Genomic DNA, 18,281 nt, shown 5'->3' on the forward strand with positions numbered 1-18,281 from the left:
AAAAAAGAGCTTATAAAAAAACAGATGTTGTTCCCAATACCTTATAAGAATTAACATATCTAATCCTCATGATATCTCTATTAGACAGGTACATTACTATTATTCTCATTTTACAAATGGGGAAACAGACACATATATTTTTAGATAACTTACCCAAGATTATTCATCTAGTAAGCAGAAGAGCTAGGATTAAGTATTATCTGAAAAAGTCCAATTCAGTTTACATATGTATTCACTAAAAATGTATGAAACTGTCAATTTTTAACTTGCCCACTAAGATGAAGGTTAGTAATTTTATATTTTGACCATCTGATAGAACCTAGACCTCTTTCCTTATGGTTGAATAATTTTTAAAGGATGTATCTTAAGGAGATGCTGAAAAAGCAGTGAAACTCGAGCAGAACAGAAGAAAAAGTTTTTGGTTTCTTGATCCAAGAAATGCCTTGAGTTTTGCATAGTTGGAGAAACCTCTGTAGAAGTTCCTTTTTATTAAGAAAAAAGAAAAGAAAAAAGAAGTTCTTAAATCCTACAGAGGGCATGGCTGGAAGTGAGACATTATAACTAGCAGAGGAAAAAGAACCTATGATTTTTTCCCCCCCATGACTCTACCATGCCTGATACAGAAGATACATATGAAAAGAGGGTTATAAGAGTTTTTTTCCCTTATCATTTCCAAGGTCAGGGTCACAAAGGCCTTCAAATGATTAGGCCACGTTTCCAAATCCAATGAAAGTGGAACAGCATGCCCTAAAAGATAGCAGAGCCCAGCCGATGTGGCTTAGGGGTTGAGCATCAACCTATGAGGCAGGTCACAGTTGGATCCCCGTTAGGGCACATGCCTGGATTGAAGGCTGGATTACCAGTAGGGGGCGTACAGGAGGCAGCCAATCAATGATTCTCTCTCATCATTGATGTTCTATCTCTCTTTCCCTCTTTTCCTCTTAAATTAAAAAAAAAAAAGATAGCAGAAACAAATTCAAGTTCATCTTTAGAAGATAGCACCAACATTATGATAGTCCTAGGTACTGTTCCTTAGTGTTTTAATCTCCAGAAGAATTCTTTGAGATAGATATTATTTTCCATATTATATAAATGAGAAAAACATGAAGAGATTAAGTAACTCACCTAAAATTATTCAGCAAGTATAGCAGCTCTGCTATTTAAACACAGGCTGTCCTGTTGAGAGTCCATATTCTTTACCACTATTCTCCCTCCCTCTCCATCTATTAAGTCATAACAATATTAATAGCATAAGAGGTTTTTATTTAAATAAAAGGCAAAAAATAATAAATAACAAATAAATGTTATTTGTTCATTTGTTACTCACTAAGTTTAACTGATCCTTCCATCCCCAAAAGCACATTATCACTTTTGATGTCTCTGTGGATCACTTGATTAGCATGTAAAAACTCCAATGCCTGTAAACACTGAACAGAAGAATAAAAGCAATTAATAAAACAGTCTCTGAAAGGTCTAAGGAAGGTTTACATACAGTACAGGCCTGGGCATCGCTTCTAGTATCCAGCAGAAGACACTGCAATACTTACGTTTATAAAGAAAAAACATCCTTTTATGTGCAAAGTTATAAAAATAAGACAATTAATTAGATCCATTATCTCCCACCCACTGGTCTTACCCAGAAACAATTATTAAATGATGTCTTATCTAGTCCTATCATTCTGTATTCAGTATTTTCATTTATAAAATGACTAGAGGCCTAGTGCACGAATTCGTGCACGGGTGGGGTCTGGTCAGGTCAGGCTATAAGGAGGAGATGGTGGGAGGCTGGCCAGCCGGCCCACCCCGATCAGGCCCAATCAGGGCCGGGTGACTGGGGAAAGGGGCTGCAGGTGACTGGCTGGCGGGCACCGCCCCTGAATGGGGTGGGGGGTGCCGATGGGGGGGGCCAGTAGCCTGGGGAAGGGGCCATGGGTGGTTGGCTGGCTGGCCCTGCCTGATTTGGGTGGGGCCAGGCAGGGGGAGGGGGCTGAAGGAGGTTGACCAGCTGGCCCCACTCCCTATTAGGGTGGGGGGGGGGCAATCAGGGGTGGAGCTGGCTGGGGGGAGGGGCTATGGGCCGATCAGGGTGGTGGGCCATCAAGGGTGTGGCCAGCCAGGGGAGGGGCTGCAGGAGGTTGGCTGGCCAGCCCCGCCCCCTGTTGGGGTGGGGGGTGCAATTAGGGGTGGGGGGTGCGATCAGGGGTGGCCAGCCGAGGGGATGGGCTGTGGGACTATGGTGGTGGGGCGGGCTGATCGGGGCTGGAGCTGGCTGGGGGAAGGGAGAGGATGTTTGGCTGGCGGTCTGCTCTTGATTGGGGTGGGAGAATCTGATCAGGGGCGGGCGGCAGTGGGGAGAGGCCAGGAGGTTGGCCGGCTGGCCTCACCCCCTGATCGGGCTGGTTCGCTGGCCACAGTGGGCGTCACAGCGACAAGTTGTTAGGGTCGTTATGGTTGTTACGGTAGCTGGCCTTTTATATATATGGATAGGTGAGTCTATATCATTTCTAGGCCTTTTCAAGGTTTAAGTACTTAAAGGTATACAGCACCTGCAAACATGCACAAGGCTCTTTAGAAGTCACTTCAATAGTAAAGGATAAAATTGTGATTATTCCCACATAAATCTCAGATACTCAAGTCTAATCAATATGCCATGAAAAGTGGGTAAGATTATGGCTGGTATGGTTCCATTTAGCTGTTCATCAATATGATGTAAGATGTTTTCTTCATTTCTTCTATGGTGAATTTTACATAAAGCTAATATCCACAACCTAGACACCAATGATAAAGGAATAACTTTCTTCTTCTGCTAATGTTTCAGAAAGCAGAATGAGTCCAAAGCGAGGAAAAATTTCTCCCTGCTTCCTTAAATACAAGAATGAGATTAGAGTCCAGTCAATGTGGCCTAGTTGGTTGAGCATCATCCTATGCACCAGGAGGTCACCTGTTCAATTCCCTGTCAGGGCATATGCTCGGATTACAGGCTCAATCCCCAGTAGAGGGAGTGCAGGCGGCAGCTCATCAATGATTCTCTCTCATTACTGATGCTTCTATCTCTCCCTCCCTCTCCTTTCCTTTCTGAAATCAATAAAAATATACTTTAAAATAAATAAATAAATAATTTTAATTGATTTTTTTTTGGGGGGGGGAGAGGGAGAAACATTGATGTAAGAGAGAGAGAGAGAGAGAGACATCAATCAGTTGCCTCACACAGGTGCCCCGACCAGGGATCAAACCCATAATCTAGGAATGTGCCCTGAACAGAAATTGAACCCCCAACTTTTCAGTGTATGGGACGACACTCTAACCAACTGAACTACACCAGTCAGGGTGAAAATCTTGTACTATTCATTCAAGGAAAAAATAGATAAACTATGTGTATTATTACACTACATTTACCAAGCATTTAAGAAAATACCTGAAAATAAGAAATTTCCAGAAAAATACTTGTACAAATAGAAATAAACTTGTCACAATTAAAGGAACTCCTAAAATAACTTTTATAGTATATCAATTATGAAAAACTATTAGGAAAAAATTAAGTATAAATTCTTAAGTTTTTATCAGCTTTTATATAACCAACATTTTTTTTAAAAAAAATATATTTTATTGATTTTTTACAGAGAGGAAGGGAGAGAGATAGAGAGTTAGAAACATCGATGAGAGAGAAACATCGATCAGCTGCCTCCTGCACATCTCCTACTGGGGATATGCCCGCAACCCAGGTACATGCCCTTGACCGAAATCGAACCTGGGACCTTTCAGTCTGCAGGCCGATGCTCTATCCACTGAGCCAAACCGGTTTCGGCTATAACCAACATTTTTTTGTTTAGAGATATGCTATTAAACTATCATATTCATTAAAAAATTCTTACTTCCTTCCCTACTAAACAACCAAAGAAGCTACCCCCCCGCCCCTTACATGGAGAACAATTAAAATTTTCAAAGAAGCCCTAGCTGGTGTGACTTGATTGGTTGGAGTGTGGGTTTGATTCCTGGTCCGGGCACATACCTAGGTTGTAGGTTGCAACCTATCGGTTTCTCTGGCACATCTCTGTTTCTCTCTCTCTCTCTCTCTCTCTCTCTCTCTCTCTCTCTCTCTCCTCCCTCCCTCCCTTCCCCTCTCTCTAAATAATCAGTAAAATGTATCCTTGGGTGAGCATCAAAAAACCCTTCAAAACACAACAGTCTTAAGAACTTTTACAATTTTGTCCACTGAAATAATGATTCCTATGATATTAAAAAGTAGTGTCACATTTCAGTGACAATAAGCAAATCATTAACCTAAGTCTCATCTGTAGGAAAGGTTAGCTGGAAGAAGGAAGGCTCCTGTTTTGAGTTAACTTAGGCAATTTGGCAGAACTTATGATTTAAAATCAGACAGTAGGTCTAGTAATCTATAATAATAAAAGTGTAATATGCTAATTAGACCAGACATCCTTCCAAAAAAGCAAGGGCTGCGAGGGAAGTCCGGGTCCTGGGTGCCTGCTGGCGGCTGGAAAAAAGCTGGTGCCAGCAACCGGGGCAAGGAAGGTCTACTTTTTTTTTTTTTAAAAATATATTTTATTGATTTTTTACAGAGAGGAAGGGAGAGAGATAGTCAGAAACATCGATGAGAGAGAAACATCGATCAGCTGCCTCCTGCACATCTCCCATTGGGGATGTGCCCGCAACCCAGGTACATGCCCCTGACCGGAATCGAACCTGGGACCCTTCAGTCCGCAAGCCGACGCTCTATCCACTGAGCCAAACCAGTTTTGGCGGAAGGTCTACTCTTGCACGAATATTCGTGCATTGGGCCTCTTGTTCATTAATAAATATCAAGGAACAACCAGTTTCTTTACTTTCAATAAAATTAATAAAGCCAGAAGCAGATGTATTAACACTTAAGGTGAACATATGTACTGCTTTGCACGAAGGAGGGTTTGTGTCCTCTGTTGAGTGGTGTATTTTTTTAAAATTGATTTTTTTTAAAGAGAGAGAAACATTGATTTGAGAGAGAACCATTGACAGGCCACCTCCCATACATACCCGGACTGGGGATCAAACCAGAAACATGGGTATGTGCCCTGACCAGGAATGGAACCTGCCACCATACAGTACATGGGCTCCTCCAACCAACTGAGCCACACTTGGCCAGGGTGAGTGGTGTATTTTTAATGACATACAGGTCTCAAAAGCATCCTGTTTGGATAATGAATTATAATGATGATCCCACTGAAATTCACCTGTGAGTTTCACTCTTCAAAGGTCCATGCTTCATTGCAGAATTATCTTACACATGAAGGAAAGGGCTGAAACTCTCAAGTAGAATGAAATGGTATGGGAAAAAACATGTAGAGAATGTGTACAGAGAACGGATTACACTCAATAAAATTTACCTGTGTGAAAAAACTTTCCCTTTTTTCATCTCCTGCTAACCGCACATCACCATAACTTATCAAAATGGCAGCAAACTCACCTCTCTGCACACAGCAGCAATCTGAGCCTCATCCATGCAGGTTTCTGTTACAACATCAGTAAGTGACCCCCCAGCAAGGTACTCCATCACTACAAACAATTCGTCTCCCACCAGGAAACTATAAAAAAAACACAAAAAATACACTCACAGTCTTCTATTTTCTAAACACCTGGCACTCTTGAATGATGAAGAATTCAAAGTTTAGGCGCCTTCCTAACAAAACTAGAAAGCTGATAGCTCTGAGAGGTAGGAAGACAACTGGAGAGCTGCTATGTAACAGCACAGAAAAATAACTGAGGGTCGTTATGATTTTCCTGAATCACATTAAAGTTTTACCACAATTTTAACTTGAGTGCATAGGTAGACTTATTCATCCTGTTTGACAAATGAACAGACAGAAGCTTGGAGAGGTTAAGTAACTCATCTAAGGTAACACAGCTAGTAAGTGACAAAACCAGAATCTGAACCCAAGTATGAAGTGGCTACAAAGCTTATGGCTTTTCTTTTTTTATTTTTATTTAAAAATAAAATCTTTTTATTTTTATATTTTTTATTTTATTTATTTTATTTTTTTAAAATATATTTTATTGATTTTTTTACAGAGAGGAAGGGAGAGAGATAGAGAGTTAGAAACATCGATGAGAGAGAAACATCGATCAGCTGCCTCCTGCACATATCCTACTGGGGATATGCCCGCAACCCAGGTACATGCCCTTGACCGGAATCGAACCTGGGACCTTTCAGTCTGCAAGCCGACGCTCTATCCACTGAGCCAAACCAGTTTCGGCTATTTTTATATTTTTAAAATAAATCTTTATTGTTCAAATTATTACAGTTGTTCCTTTTCCACTCCACCCCCCAAAGCTCCCCTACACCCGGTTCCCACCCCACTCCATGCCCTTACCCCCCCTCCCCGTCCTCGTCCATAAGTGTACAATTTTTGTCCAGTCTCTTCCCACACCCTGCACTCCCTTCCCTCCCAGAATTGTCAGTCCACTCCCTTTCTAAGCCCCTAATTCTATTATAGTCACAAGTTTATTCTGTTCATCAGATTTTTTATTCACTTGATTTTTAGATTCACTTGTTGATAGATATGTATTTGTTGTCACTTTGTTGTTCATAATTTTTATCCTTACCTTTTTCTTCTTCCTCTTCTTAAAGAATACCCTTCAGCATTTCATATAATACTTGTTTGGTGGTGATGAACTCCTTTAGCTTTTTCTTATCTGTGAAGCTCTTTATCTGGCCTTCAATTCCAAATGATAGCTTTGCTGGGTAGAGTAATCTTATATGTAGGTTCTCGCTATTCATCACTTTGAATATTTCTTGCCACTCCCTTCTGGCCTGCAAAGTTTCTGTTGAGAAATCAGCTGACAGTCGTATGGGTACTCCCTTGTAGGTAACTAACTGTTTTTCTCTTGCTGATTTTAAGATTCTCTTTTGCTCTTGGCATTTTAATTATGATGTGTCTTGGTGTGGTCCTCTTTGGATTCCTTTTGTTTGGGGTTCTCTGTGCTTCCTGGACTTGTAAGTCTATTTCTCTCACCAGGTAGGGGAAGTTTTCTGTCATTATTTCTTCAAACAGGTTTTCAATATCTTGCTCTCTCTCTTCTTCTGGCACCCCCATAATTCGGATGTTGGTGCGCTTGAAGTTGTCCCAGTCTCCTTACACTATCTTCATATTTTTGGATTCTTTTTTCTTTTTGATTTTCCGGTTGGGTGTTTTTTGCTTCTTCGTATTTCAACTCTTTGACTTGATTCTTGGGATCCTCTAGTTTGCTGTTGGATCTCTGTATATTATTCTTTATTTCAGTCAGTGTATGCTTAACTTCTAATTAGTCCTTTTTCATACCCTTGAGAATCGCACTAAATTTCTCAGAGGTTTCTAGAAGATTCTTGAGTAATCTTATAACTGTGGTTTTGAACTCTATATCCAGTAGTTTGCTTTCCTCCATTTCTTTCATTTGTGACATGTTTCTTTGTCTCCGCAGTTTTTATGCTTCCCTGTGTTGATAGAGTGGCTTTGTGTGCTAGGTAGGGTCCAATGGCTCAGCCTCCCTAATTACCTGAGGTGGACACTCTTGGTGCACCCCTTTGTGGGCTGTGTGCACAGTCTTGTTGTAGTTAAGCCTTGACTGCTGTTGGTATCACTGGGAGGAATTGACCTCCAGGCCAACTGGCTGTGAGGACCAGCTGTATCTACAATGGAAGAGCTGCTGTGCAGGAGACACCCTTATGGGGCAGGACTTGCTTCAGTGGGGCTTTGGTGCTCACTGAGTCTGCCCCGAGTGTGTCTCTTATGGATGCGAAGAGTTGTAATCTGGTATGGTCTCACTCTGACCACTGGGTACAGTGGCTCTTGGATCTCCAAGGAGGTGCAAAGTCAGCCACTGCCTGAGGCCACCCAACAGGAGCTACAGAGAAATCTGTAGATTCCTCCTCTTTATTTGGGGTTTGGAGGTGCCCAGATGAGGCCCAGCTGTGAAGCAGTGCAGGATGGTGTAGAGCCTTGGGCCTTCTTTTGGAAGCTCTGGGGCTCTCTGACCCACCTGCAGTTTGTTAGGTTTTAAATTGCAAAAGGCCAGGCCATTCATATGCAAAAGTTGCTGCGCACAGCTTGGGTGGGGTTGTAAATTGGGTGGGGCAGGGTCTCAGGGAATCACCACAGGGCAGAGCAAACAGCAATGGCTGCCCGTCATCCCTGCCCTGAAGAGGTCCCTGGGTCTCTGTGTTCCACGCCCGGTGCAGGAACAATGATTGCTGCAAGCACCTCTGAGAGAAAGCCACCTTCTTGTTCCGGCCCGATGCCAGACAGTCCAGTTTTTCCCCCCCGTATGAGTCCAGGTCCCCAGAGTCTCACCCGGAACTGGAGTTCAGACAGTCAGGAGCTTGTATCTCCCTCCCGATTGAGAAAGACAACAGCATACCCAGTTGCCAGCCTGTTTCGTGCGCGCCTCCATACTTCCACACCTCTGCACCTCCTCCCAGTCTCAGTGCACTTTTCTCTGTCCTTCTAGTTGTATAAATTCCACTCAGCCAGCCTTCCCGTGGTTCTGGATGATATCTGTTTTGTATTTTAGTTGTAATTTTGATGTAGTTGTACAAGGCAGCAAATTCAGGTGTTTACCTATGCCGCCATCTTAGATCCTCCCCAAAAATCTTTTTAATAACTAGATAGGATCCGGTTAGCTTTTGTAGCTGGGGCTGGACCATCAGCCTCTTGCGTGCTAAACTTCTGGCCCTTGGATGGCACATAGGGTTTGGTGTGACTGGGAGGTTCCAGGGGCCTGGGCAAATGCCTGTACATATCTCAGTCCTTGCGAGGACCAGAAAGCAACATGGAGCCACAGCCGTTGGGGGAGCCCAGGTCCAGCTGCTTAAAGGTGTGGATCTAGCCCCCAGCCTTAAGGATGTGGCTCAGGGGATGGCTGTTCACACGAAGTGCACACAACCTTCAGATTGGGCACCTAGTCCCTATAACCACAGTGGTTTTGTCCTCTGGCCGGGAAGCTTCCTCTTTTGGATCATTCAGGAAAGGGACCTAGCTGGCCAGTTGGTGGACTCATGAACAAACTCTTCAGCACCATTTGGATGAAGGTGGAGTTGGTTTGTCTGGCCAGAAACCTGTATGGCTTGATCAACAGCCTTGGGTAGATGATTTGGCTCTTGGGCTCCTTGCACCAAACCTTTGGTTTTTGTTGTGGCAGATGTCAACTCCCATGATGGCACCTTCTGCTCCACCAGGTCCGGAAAGCTTATGGCTTTTCTTAACCACCATGATACACCAACTTAAAATACTATGCTTAAATGTATCTGGTAAGTTTATTTCTATGAACATGTTCCTCATTACTATGGCTAAAGTCTAAAAAATGAGTTATTATAAGAAAATCACCTATAATCCCCTATCTCCAATATAATCACTACTATAATTCCCATTACTTTTCTATTACTCTTCTTACATTCACATGTATGTAACTGCTTTTAAAAAACACACAAGAGCTATGCCCTAACTGGCTATTGCTCAATGATTAGAGAGTCAGCCTACGCACCCAAAGGTTGTGGGTTCAGTTCCTGGTCAAGGGCATGTACCTGGGTTGCAGGTTCAATCCCTGGCCCTGGTTGGGGTATGTGTGGGAGGCAACCAATAGATGTGTCTCTCTCACATAAATGTTTCTCTCTCTTTTTCTCCCTCCCATCCATTTTCTCTAAAAAGCAATGAAAAAAATATTCTCAGGTGAGGATTAACAACAACAAAATAATAATAAAATAAAAAATGCACAATAGTTTTAAGATATGTTTTTAAAACATCAATTCCTAAATTAAATAAGGTTTTGCATTTGCTCATAAAAGCATTTGAAACAAAAATTCACCTAAAAGTTTCAAAACTACGTGGCCTGTCACCTCTGTTGGTCAAGATATGAATCACCTTCTCTTAATGTTTCTGCTTCTGAACATTTGTAATTAATATTAACGCCAGCAGCAATGTCTTTCATTTAACTGCCTTCTCTCACTTGCTAAGTAATATTTATGTTAAACTGAAAATGTGCTATTTTTACCTCCTCATCCTTTAAGCTTACTTTTCAGCATTGGCATTCTGTGGTTTCACTAAAGTGACTAACCCCCAAAACCATGAGACTTAAAATTTTCACATTTTTGTCCCAATGCTTAAGAAATATTCATATTTACCTGTCCAAGAAGTTAACTATGTTGGGGTTCTTTAATTCTTTCATCACCAGAATCTCATTAATGATCAATTCCTTCTTTGGCTGTTTCTGTAAATTAATCTGTTTGATAGCAACCTATAATGGCAATAGAATTTTTTAAAAATTAGAAGTTTCCTAATTCTCTTATAAAATTACAAATACCAATCAGGTAATAATTTAATTTATTGTATACTAGTATGTTATATAATGAAATTATAATAATTAGTTATTATAATAATAATTTATAATTAGGTAGTACTTTTATTTCCACACTGCCTATGCACAAAGCTTTGTAATACATAGAGCCCAGATGTTTTTAGATTTCTCTTAAAGCTGATTAACCAACCCAAGGTCAGCTCATTCCAAGCTGGGAAAATAATTTTTTAAATATTTGCTTATTTATGAAACAATGCATTAATTGTCCCCCCCCTTAATAAAGTGCTATAAAATTACACAGAAAATAAAATTATGTAGAATAATTCAACATATCCAACTGAAAAAGAGATTTTTATTGATTAGTCACAGGTTCATCCAGTTTCCTCTTGTACTAAAACCTAGTGGTAACACCCAGAACAATGAAAAAGTAGCTACCTCCTGTCCCAATGCCACATCAGTAGCAGTGAAAACTGTACCAGAAGCCCTAGGAGGAAAAAAACACAACCAGATTTAAGGTTTCTAAATCACTACCATTTATAACATTCAAAGACTTTATACTTAGAACTGAAAAAGGATTAAACATTAAGACTTAATAACATCTTTAACAAGAGTAAAAACAAAATAAAAATACAGTAAAACAAAAGTAAAAATAAAAAGGGGGAGGAAATAAAAAAAAGAAGCAATCCCTGTGGCCCAAACGTAGGTTAGAAATTTGTCACAAATTCTTATCTACAAAAATGGAGAAAAAAGATAAAGGGGGGGAAAAAAGTAACATATACCCATGGATCCACTTCCCTAATTAAAAAACAAAGAACTAATCCAGCCTGCTTGGCTCAGTGGCTGAGCATTGACCTATGAACCTGGAGGTCAGGGTTCGAATCCAGGTAAGGGCATATGACCAGGTTGTGAGCTTGACCCTCAGTAGGGGGTATGCAGGAGGCAGCCGATCAATGATTTTCTCTCATCACTGATGTTTCTATCTCTCTCTCTTCCCCCCACTCCCTCTCTGAAATTAATAAAAATATGTTTAAACAACAACAAAGAACTATAAATAAATCTGAAGGTTTTTGTGAGCCCTTTCTAAACGCATCCTCTTTCTTCCCCAAAGTAATGTGCATTTGTTCATTTTGTATTGGATGTATGTCAGTTCCATGCATTTCTCTATACTTTATCTACAAAGAACACAGATATGTATCTCTACAAAATATATTTAACATACTTTTTAAAATACATTTTAAAATTAAAATTGATGTTAGAGAGAGGAAGGAAAAGGGGTGGGATGGAGAGAGAGAGGAGAGAGAAACATCTATGTGAGAGAGAAACATCAATCAGCTGCCTCCAGCATGCACCCCAACTGGTGACTGAACCTGAAACCTGGGCATGTGCCCTGACTAGGAATCGAACCAGCAACCCTTCAGTGCAAAGGACAATGCTCAATCAAGCTACATGGGCCAAGGTTAACATAATTCTTAAACTTCATAAAAATGATTTAACTTTATGTATTTTTTCTGCAATTTTCTCTTATAATTCAACATTGAATTTGGGATGGTCATCGAAATAGATTTTATTCTTTCTTGTTCTTTTTCCCCCCTTTGCTTTTTGTTAGATATCATTCTTATTCACTCATAATTATTAAATATACAAGGTGGGGGAAAAGTAGGTTTACAGGTGTGAGTACACGAAACACAGTTCATTTTTGTATTATTATTTATTAATTATTTTTTTCCATACAAACACCTATAAACAAACCTACGTTTGCTCCAACCTGTATCATTCCATTTAACTAGTATTACAATTTATCCATTATTATGCTTAAAATGTGATTCTTAATTTTTGTTATTAAAACCAGTGCTGCAATAAATTTTTAAAAAGAAATTCATAAGGAAACTTTCAAAAATAATGTTAAGCTCTCTTTCTAAATTCACAGAACATTTTCCAGAGATTAATAACATTAAAAATTCCAGATGTTCATCTGTTCCTAAGCAACAGGCAAAGTGTTTAGTTAATATAGTTTAAAAATACAAATTACTGGAAAAAATTAAATAATCAGTAGATTCAAAGATAGTGAATAGATATAATTAAAATGTATGTTTTTATTGTCTATAATATTGTAGTAAATGTTCCTACAGTCTTAAATATATTTGAAGGACAATTTTTCCACCCATCTAATCTCTTATTACCAATGGGAAATACCATTTAAGAAGAAACAATGTATACTCGTGCCCTAGCTAGGTAGCTCACTTGGTTAGAGCATCATCCTGATATGCCAAGGTTGGGGGTTCAATTTGGGTAGAGTACATACAAGAATCAACCAATAAATGTGTAAATAAGTGGAACAACAAATTGATGTTTGTTTCTTTTTCCCTCTCCCCTCTCTCTAAAATCAATAAAAAGGAAAAAACCCACAGAAAACAATGTACAGTTGTTGCTAAATAATAGTTTTTTCATAGCATCTAAAAAGAAATACATTACTTATTTACACAAATCTAAGGACATCACTCAGAGAATATTATAAGTGCTCAATGTCAGCAAGCAAAAGAGATATCATGCTATACCTCCAGTAAGTATTGAATATAGTGATAATACAGTCACAAATACTTACCCCTGCCCAATTTTTTCGTATCTTGTATATTTTTTCTTAGGGTCACCTATGCTCACAATAGTTCCTATTTTAAACAAAAAAAAACCCCAAAATTATAAGCTCAGTCAAGCATTTTTAAATTGTAAATTAATTCTGATGTCATTATTCCTTTTAATAAACTCCATTGATTTTAGAATAGTAGTTTTCAAACATTACATTAAATCTCAAAATACTGTGTTTCAACCACAAACACTAAAAAAACTTAAATATATAAATAATATCCAAATGAATAACCCTAATTGGCTTTTCTAACTATACAAATATATCTTTGATCTTACAATGTATTTAGAAAACTACTTATCAGTATAAAAATTACTTTAGTATGAGCTAAGCACACATCTGTTTTAGGAAAGGTCACAAAGTTACAACTAAGAAAAAAGTTTTAGAATTAGGCTGTTGGGCATAAAACTATAACTTATATTTTTATTACCAGTAAGTGAAAACATGAGAAAACCAAATTTTCACTTGCTTGCCCTAGCTGGTTTGGCTCAGTGGATAATGTGTCGGCCTGAGGACTGAAGGGTCCCAGGTTTGATTCTGGTAATGGGCACATGCCCGAGTTGCAGGCTCGATCCCCAGTAGGGGATGTGCAGGAGGCAGCCGATCAATGATTCTCTTTCATCATTGATGTTTCTATCTCTCTCTCTCCCCCTTCCTCTCTGAAATCAACAAAAATATATCAAAAAAAATTTTTTTCACTTGCTCAAGGTGAAAGGAGACAGGAATATAGCAAGGAAACTCACATATAACCCACAAGTCTACAGCCACTATAATTACAGTATTTTTTCTTAATCCCTCCATGTAGGTGTTCATTAAGGCTATAGTTGCTGTAGACCTGCAAATTAGACATTATCATTACTCTCTCCCTGGCACTATGTAAATTATTTCCAATGCTTGATCCAGGCCAATGATTGTTGATGGATGAAAAAAAATCCATTTTATGTTTACAAATATATCCATACAGGAAGGCCACTTTGTTTAGTTCTTATGGTCATTTTATATTCTCATACTGAGAAGCTATAGGTATGTATAAATATATACAAACTTCCTTTGATAAAGTTTCCAACTGTGAATCTTAGATTTGGCCCTTTGGGAAAAAGTGTTGCTCCAAAGGTACTAAATTATTGGAGAGAAGTTGCTCAATAGTCAACACATAATAATAAATAATCAAAGAAGAATATTTGGGGAGCTTTTTCAGATTTTAATTGAAGTTGTTCCTAGAAGTCAACAATTTATTCTTTTGTCTTAAGGTAAAATATAGGGTATAAATTAAAGTCCATCTGGGCCAGCCCTAGCTGGTTTGGCTCAGTGGATAGAGCGTCAGCCTGCAGACTGAAAGGTACCAGGTTCAATTCTGGTCAAGGGCACGTACCTCAGTCGAAGACTCCTGGCCCTGGTCGGGGCACATCTGAGAGGCAACCAATCGATGTGTCTCTCTCACATCGGTGTTTCTCTGTCTCTCCCTCTCCCTTCCACTCTTTCTAAAAATCAATGCGAAAATATCCTTAGGTGAGGATTTAAAAAAATAAATAAAATAAACAGCTATTTGGAGCATTTAAAAATACATACATACATACATATACATACATACATACATACATATACATACATACATACATACATATCCATCTGGGCCAAATGTTTCAAGAGCTGTCAATAATTTCAGAATAATGTAAAATGTAGGAAATACATACTTAATTTCTCCATAATTTCTTCATCTGTCATTTTGGTCTTCTTTTTCTGTTTGTCAGAAGACTTGGCACCACCATCAATATTAGAATCACCAACTGGTGCAGGAATAGGGTCAATTACAGACCGTGTATAAATCTGCAAAGAGACAGTTAATTACTGAGACTTGAGGGAAAATGTTTTTATGTATTTTTACTGGCACACTATTCACTTTTTTGATTTTTGACCAAAACTAAGTTGTCTCCAGTGTTCTAAAGAATGAGAATAGTATTTTCAGATCTGTCTTTAAAAAAGATTTGTAGGAAAAAACCTGACTTGTAACTAAGAATAAATGTGAAACATTTTTATTTCGTACATCATGTCTTTCTTTTAAATTTTTCTAGCAAAAGAGCAGATCCTTGAATGAAATTTAAGAGTAACCAGATCTAAAATGATATGCTAGAGCCCTAGGCAGTTTGGCTTAGTGAATAGAGCATTGGCCAGTGGACTGAAGGGTCCTGGGTTCGATTCTGGTCAAGGGCACATAGCTAGGTTGCAGACTCAATCCCCAGCCCTGGTTGGGGCACGCGTAGGAGGCAAATAATCAATGTGTCTCTCCCACATCCATCGATTCTCTCTCTGTCTCCCTCCCTCCCTTCCACTCCATTAAAAAAAAAAAAAAAAAAATCAATGGAAAAATATCTTTGGGTGAGGATTAATAAAAAATAAAATAAAATGATACGCTAGTAATGAAGCAAAAAGTTTAAAATCATGTCTTTACCACAGAAGAGAAATAAAGAACAAAATAATAGAAACCTTGATGTTAAAATAACTATTAATATCCCCCAAATTTTTGCACAAATATGATTTCTATCCTTTCATTTCCAATAGCCAGTTCTAGGACATAAAGAAAACAGTGCCCTCAATCATTAGACCAGGATGCACTGGCAGTCCTCAGAGCTTTACCTGCCAAGTGTACCACCACTCCCTGACGCCGTGCACAGCACCTTCCCCTACTTTACTTCTATTAGTACAGGAATAGGGACAGGACTCCTTTTCTCTCTACCTAAGGTCATTATTGTTAAAGTTCTATATCTGTTTAGGAATTCACTCTTAGAAGCCCCTTGAATGACATTAGGCTTTGAGAGGCTTGTAAAATGGGAGATAAAGTAAGTAATTTTATTAACCAATGTCACCCCAATAAATTCAATAAAAAATAAAAAACAATAAGTATTTGTATTTTAAAGAACTCATTTGATTTTAATTTTCAAAAAAGCTAGTTTCTTTTGCCCTAGCCGGTTTGGCTCAGTGGATAGAGTATCGGCCTATGGACTGAAGGGTCCCAGGTTCGATTCTCATCAAGGGCACATGCCTGGGTTGCAGGCTTGATCCCCAGTAGGGGGGGTGTAGGAGACAGCCAATCAATGATTCTCTCTCACCAATGTTTCTATCTCTCTCCCTTCCTCTCTGAAATCACTAAATATATATAGTGGCTAGATTTTTGATGAGTGGTCTTTAGGTAAAGATCTCCTAGTCAAATTTCCCCACACTAAAATATTTTAAGCATGAGGGCTTTCTAAAATTGATCAATGGAAGTCAAGTACAGACTGCTTTTTAAAACACACATGCACACATACACAGCCCAATTCACTAATAAGACACTCACTGATTTTGTATGATCAGGTCGTGGGGCAATCACGGGAGGAGCAGCCTCTTCATCATCATCATCTTCCTCTGTTACTACTGCTGATGTTTCTGATCCCTTGGTATTCAACTGCATGTATCAACGAGCAAAGGTAAGGAAGACATGTCAAATATAACAATATGTTAAAATATGAATCTCTTTTAACATATTTTTTAAAATATTTATTTTAATAGTTCATTTCAAAACAGTAAATCCTCATTTACTCTAATTTAATCACTTAAAACATCAAGGCAATTCTGTAAGTAAAGTAAGTTTATGAAATAAATATATGTGATAAATATCAAGTATTCTTAAAAGAGAATGTATACCTTTTATATAGAGAATTTTATACCCCTTAACAAACCCTTTAGTAAACAATCACTTTATTTGTTAAGACCAAAAACAAGAATCCTCTAGGCTTTGTGTAAGTCAGATTCATTTTCAGTCATTTAAAACAGCTACATTCACCAGAAAAAATGATGGCTAATGAAGCGAGAGAGGAAGGTATTAACCTTTACACAGAGATTATGTGCCATGTGTGTGCTAGATAGGTACTTTACATATTACCCCAGTTAACCTTCCTTCATATTAACCCCAGGAGACTGTTTCCTCTAATTGAGGAATTGAAAATAAACAATGACTCTACAGGAGGTAACTGTGCTTGCATGATAACTTACAAAGTTTCAGTCAACTCTGAAGACTGACAGGCTTCCCTGTTGTTCAGTATGTTTCCACAGGCTATATTCAGTAGAATGGGGCCAGAGAAAAAGCTAGCAGTTCTTTGTATTCATGTCTATGTACAGAAACATTACCAAAAGTAGCTAAACTGCTCTCGATCATAATAAGTTTTAGCAGTTTGAGTATCATATCAAGGATATTCTATTGGTTTAACATGGCTTCCTCAACTAATTAAGTGGCTAGCGAAAACATATATTAAGTAGTTATTTATTTCGAATGGTTGTAATTTATTTTAGGAAGCAAAATAAAAACTGAAATTTGTTTTGGGAAACTTAAATTATAACAAGAGCTATAAGAAATAACATATTAACTCACTGCTGGTGTTCCAGAAGCGAAGCCATCTTTCTCTGAATATGAAACAGAAAATAATGCTAAGTTAACATTTCAAAAAATAAAATGCTTATAAAATAAAAGATAATAGAAAGCAGAGCAAGTAAAATGTTTAGACTGATTTTAAACTGAATTAAGTCTTGAGAAAACTGACAATACCTGTAATCAAACAAGAATTTATGCAAGATTCAGTCAACAAATCTCCAGTCTTAATGTAAATTTACTAAAATCATTGAACTGTATCCTTTAAGTGGGTGAATTTTATAGCATGTAAATTATACCTTAATAAAGTTATTAAAAATTTATTTGAAACTCTACCTGTCAACCTGTATTTATTAAATAAAACAGAAGCTTATTCACAATGATACTGTCTCCAGAAAATTGCCTATTGAGGAACTTAAAGCACCCAACCATGCAGACAAAATGTGCAAAGGGCAATGCTTGATATAAATTGTGATGAGTATGAAAGCAAATCCCTGAGGGCAAAACCAATTCATAAAGATTAAATATTAAAATACTCATTCCGGCCCTAGGCAGTTTGGCTCAACAGATAGAGCGTTGGCCTGCAGACTGAAGGATCCCGGGTTCAATTCCATCAAGGGCAAATGCCTGGTTGTGGGCTCGATCCCCAGTAGAGGGCGTGCAGGAGGCAGCCGATCAATGATTCTCTCTCATAGTTGATGTTTCTCTCTCCCTCTCCCTCTCCATTCCTCTCTGAAATCCACAAAAATGTATTAAAAAATAAATAAAATAAAATAAAATACTCATTTTGCAATTTAGAAGGGTAAGTTTTGTTTTGGTTTACTTTTAAGATGCATATATAATATCTATGAAATATATATAATTTTCTGGTCAAACATGATTTTTAAAAAAGATTACTAATTTACACAGACTTACTAGTTG

General features: G+C 38.4%; 1 protein-coding gene and 1 pseudogene across 1 annotated transcript in view; both read right to left on the reverse strand.

Moving 5' to 3' along the window:
• The window catches only part of PAK2 (p21 (RAC1) activated kinase 2), a 111,648-nt gene that overhangs the window by 19,340 nt on the left and 74,027 nt on the right, over positions 1-18,281 (reverse strand). Inside the window, exons 5-12 of the mRNA XM_059687491.1 lie at positions 17,364-17,395; positions 16,293-16,400; positions 14,653-14,785; positions 12,920-12,983; positions 10,753-10,801; positions 10,145-10,257; positions 5,459-5,576; positions 1,328-1,427 (exon numbers count right to left, since the gene is read on the reverse strand). Of these exons, the coding sequence (XP_059543474.1) occupies positions 1,328-1,427; positions 5,459-5,576; positions 10,145-10,257; positions 10,753-10,801; positions 12,920-12,983; positions 14,653-14,785; positions 16,293-16,400; positions 17,364-17,395 (717 nt within the window). The remainder of the gene's footprint in view (positions 1-1,327; positions 1,428-5,458; positions 5,577-10,144; positions 10,258-10,752; positions 10,802-12,919; positions 12,984-14,652; positions 14,786-16,292; positions 16,401-17,363; positions 17,396-18,281) is intronic.
• On the reverse strand, positions 7,515-10,137 carry LOC132230276 (large ribosomal subunit protein eL18-like; annotated as a pseudogene).

The sequence above is a fragment of the Myotis daubentonii genome, chromosome 3 (genome assembly GCF_963259705.1).
Source record: "Myotis daubentonii chromosome 3, mMyoDau2.1, whole genome shotgun sequence".
Taxonomy (NCBI): domain Eukaryota; kingdom Metazoa; phylum Chordata; class Mammalia; order Chiroptera; family Vespertilionidae; genus Myotis; species Myotis daubentonii.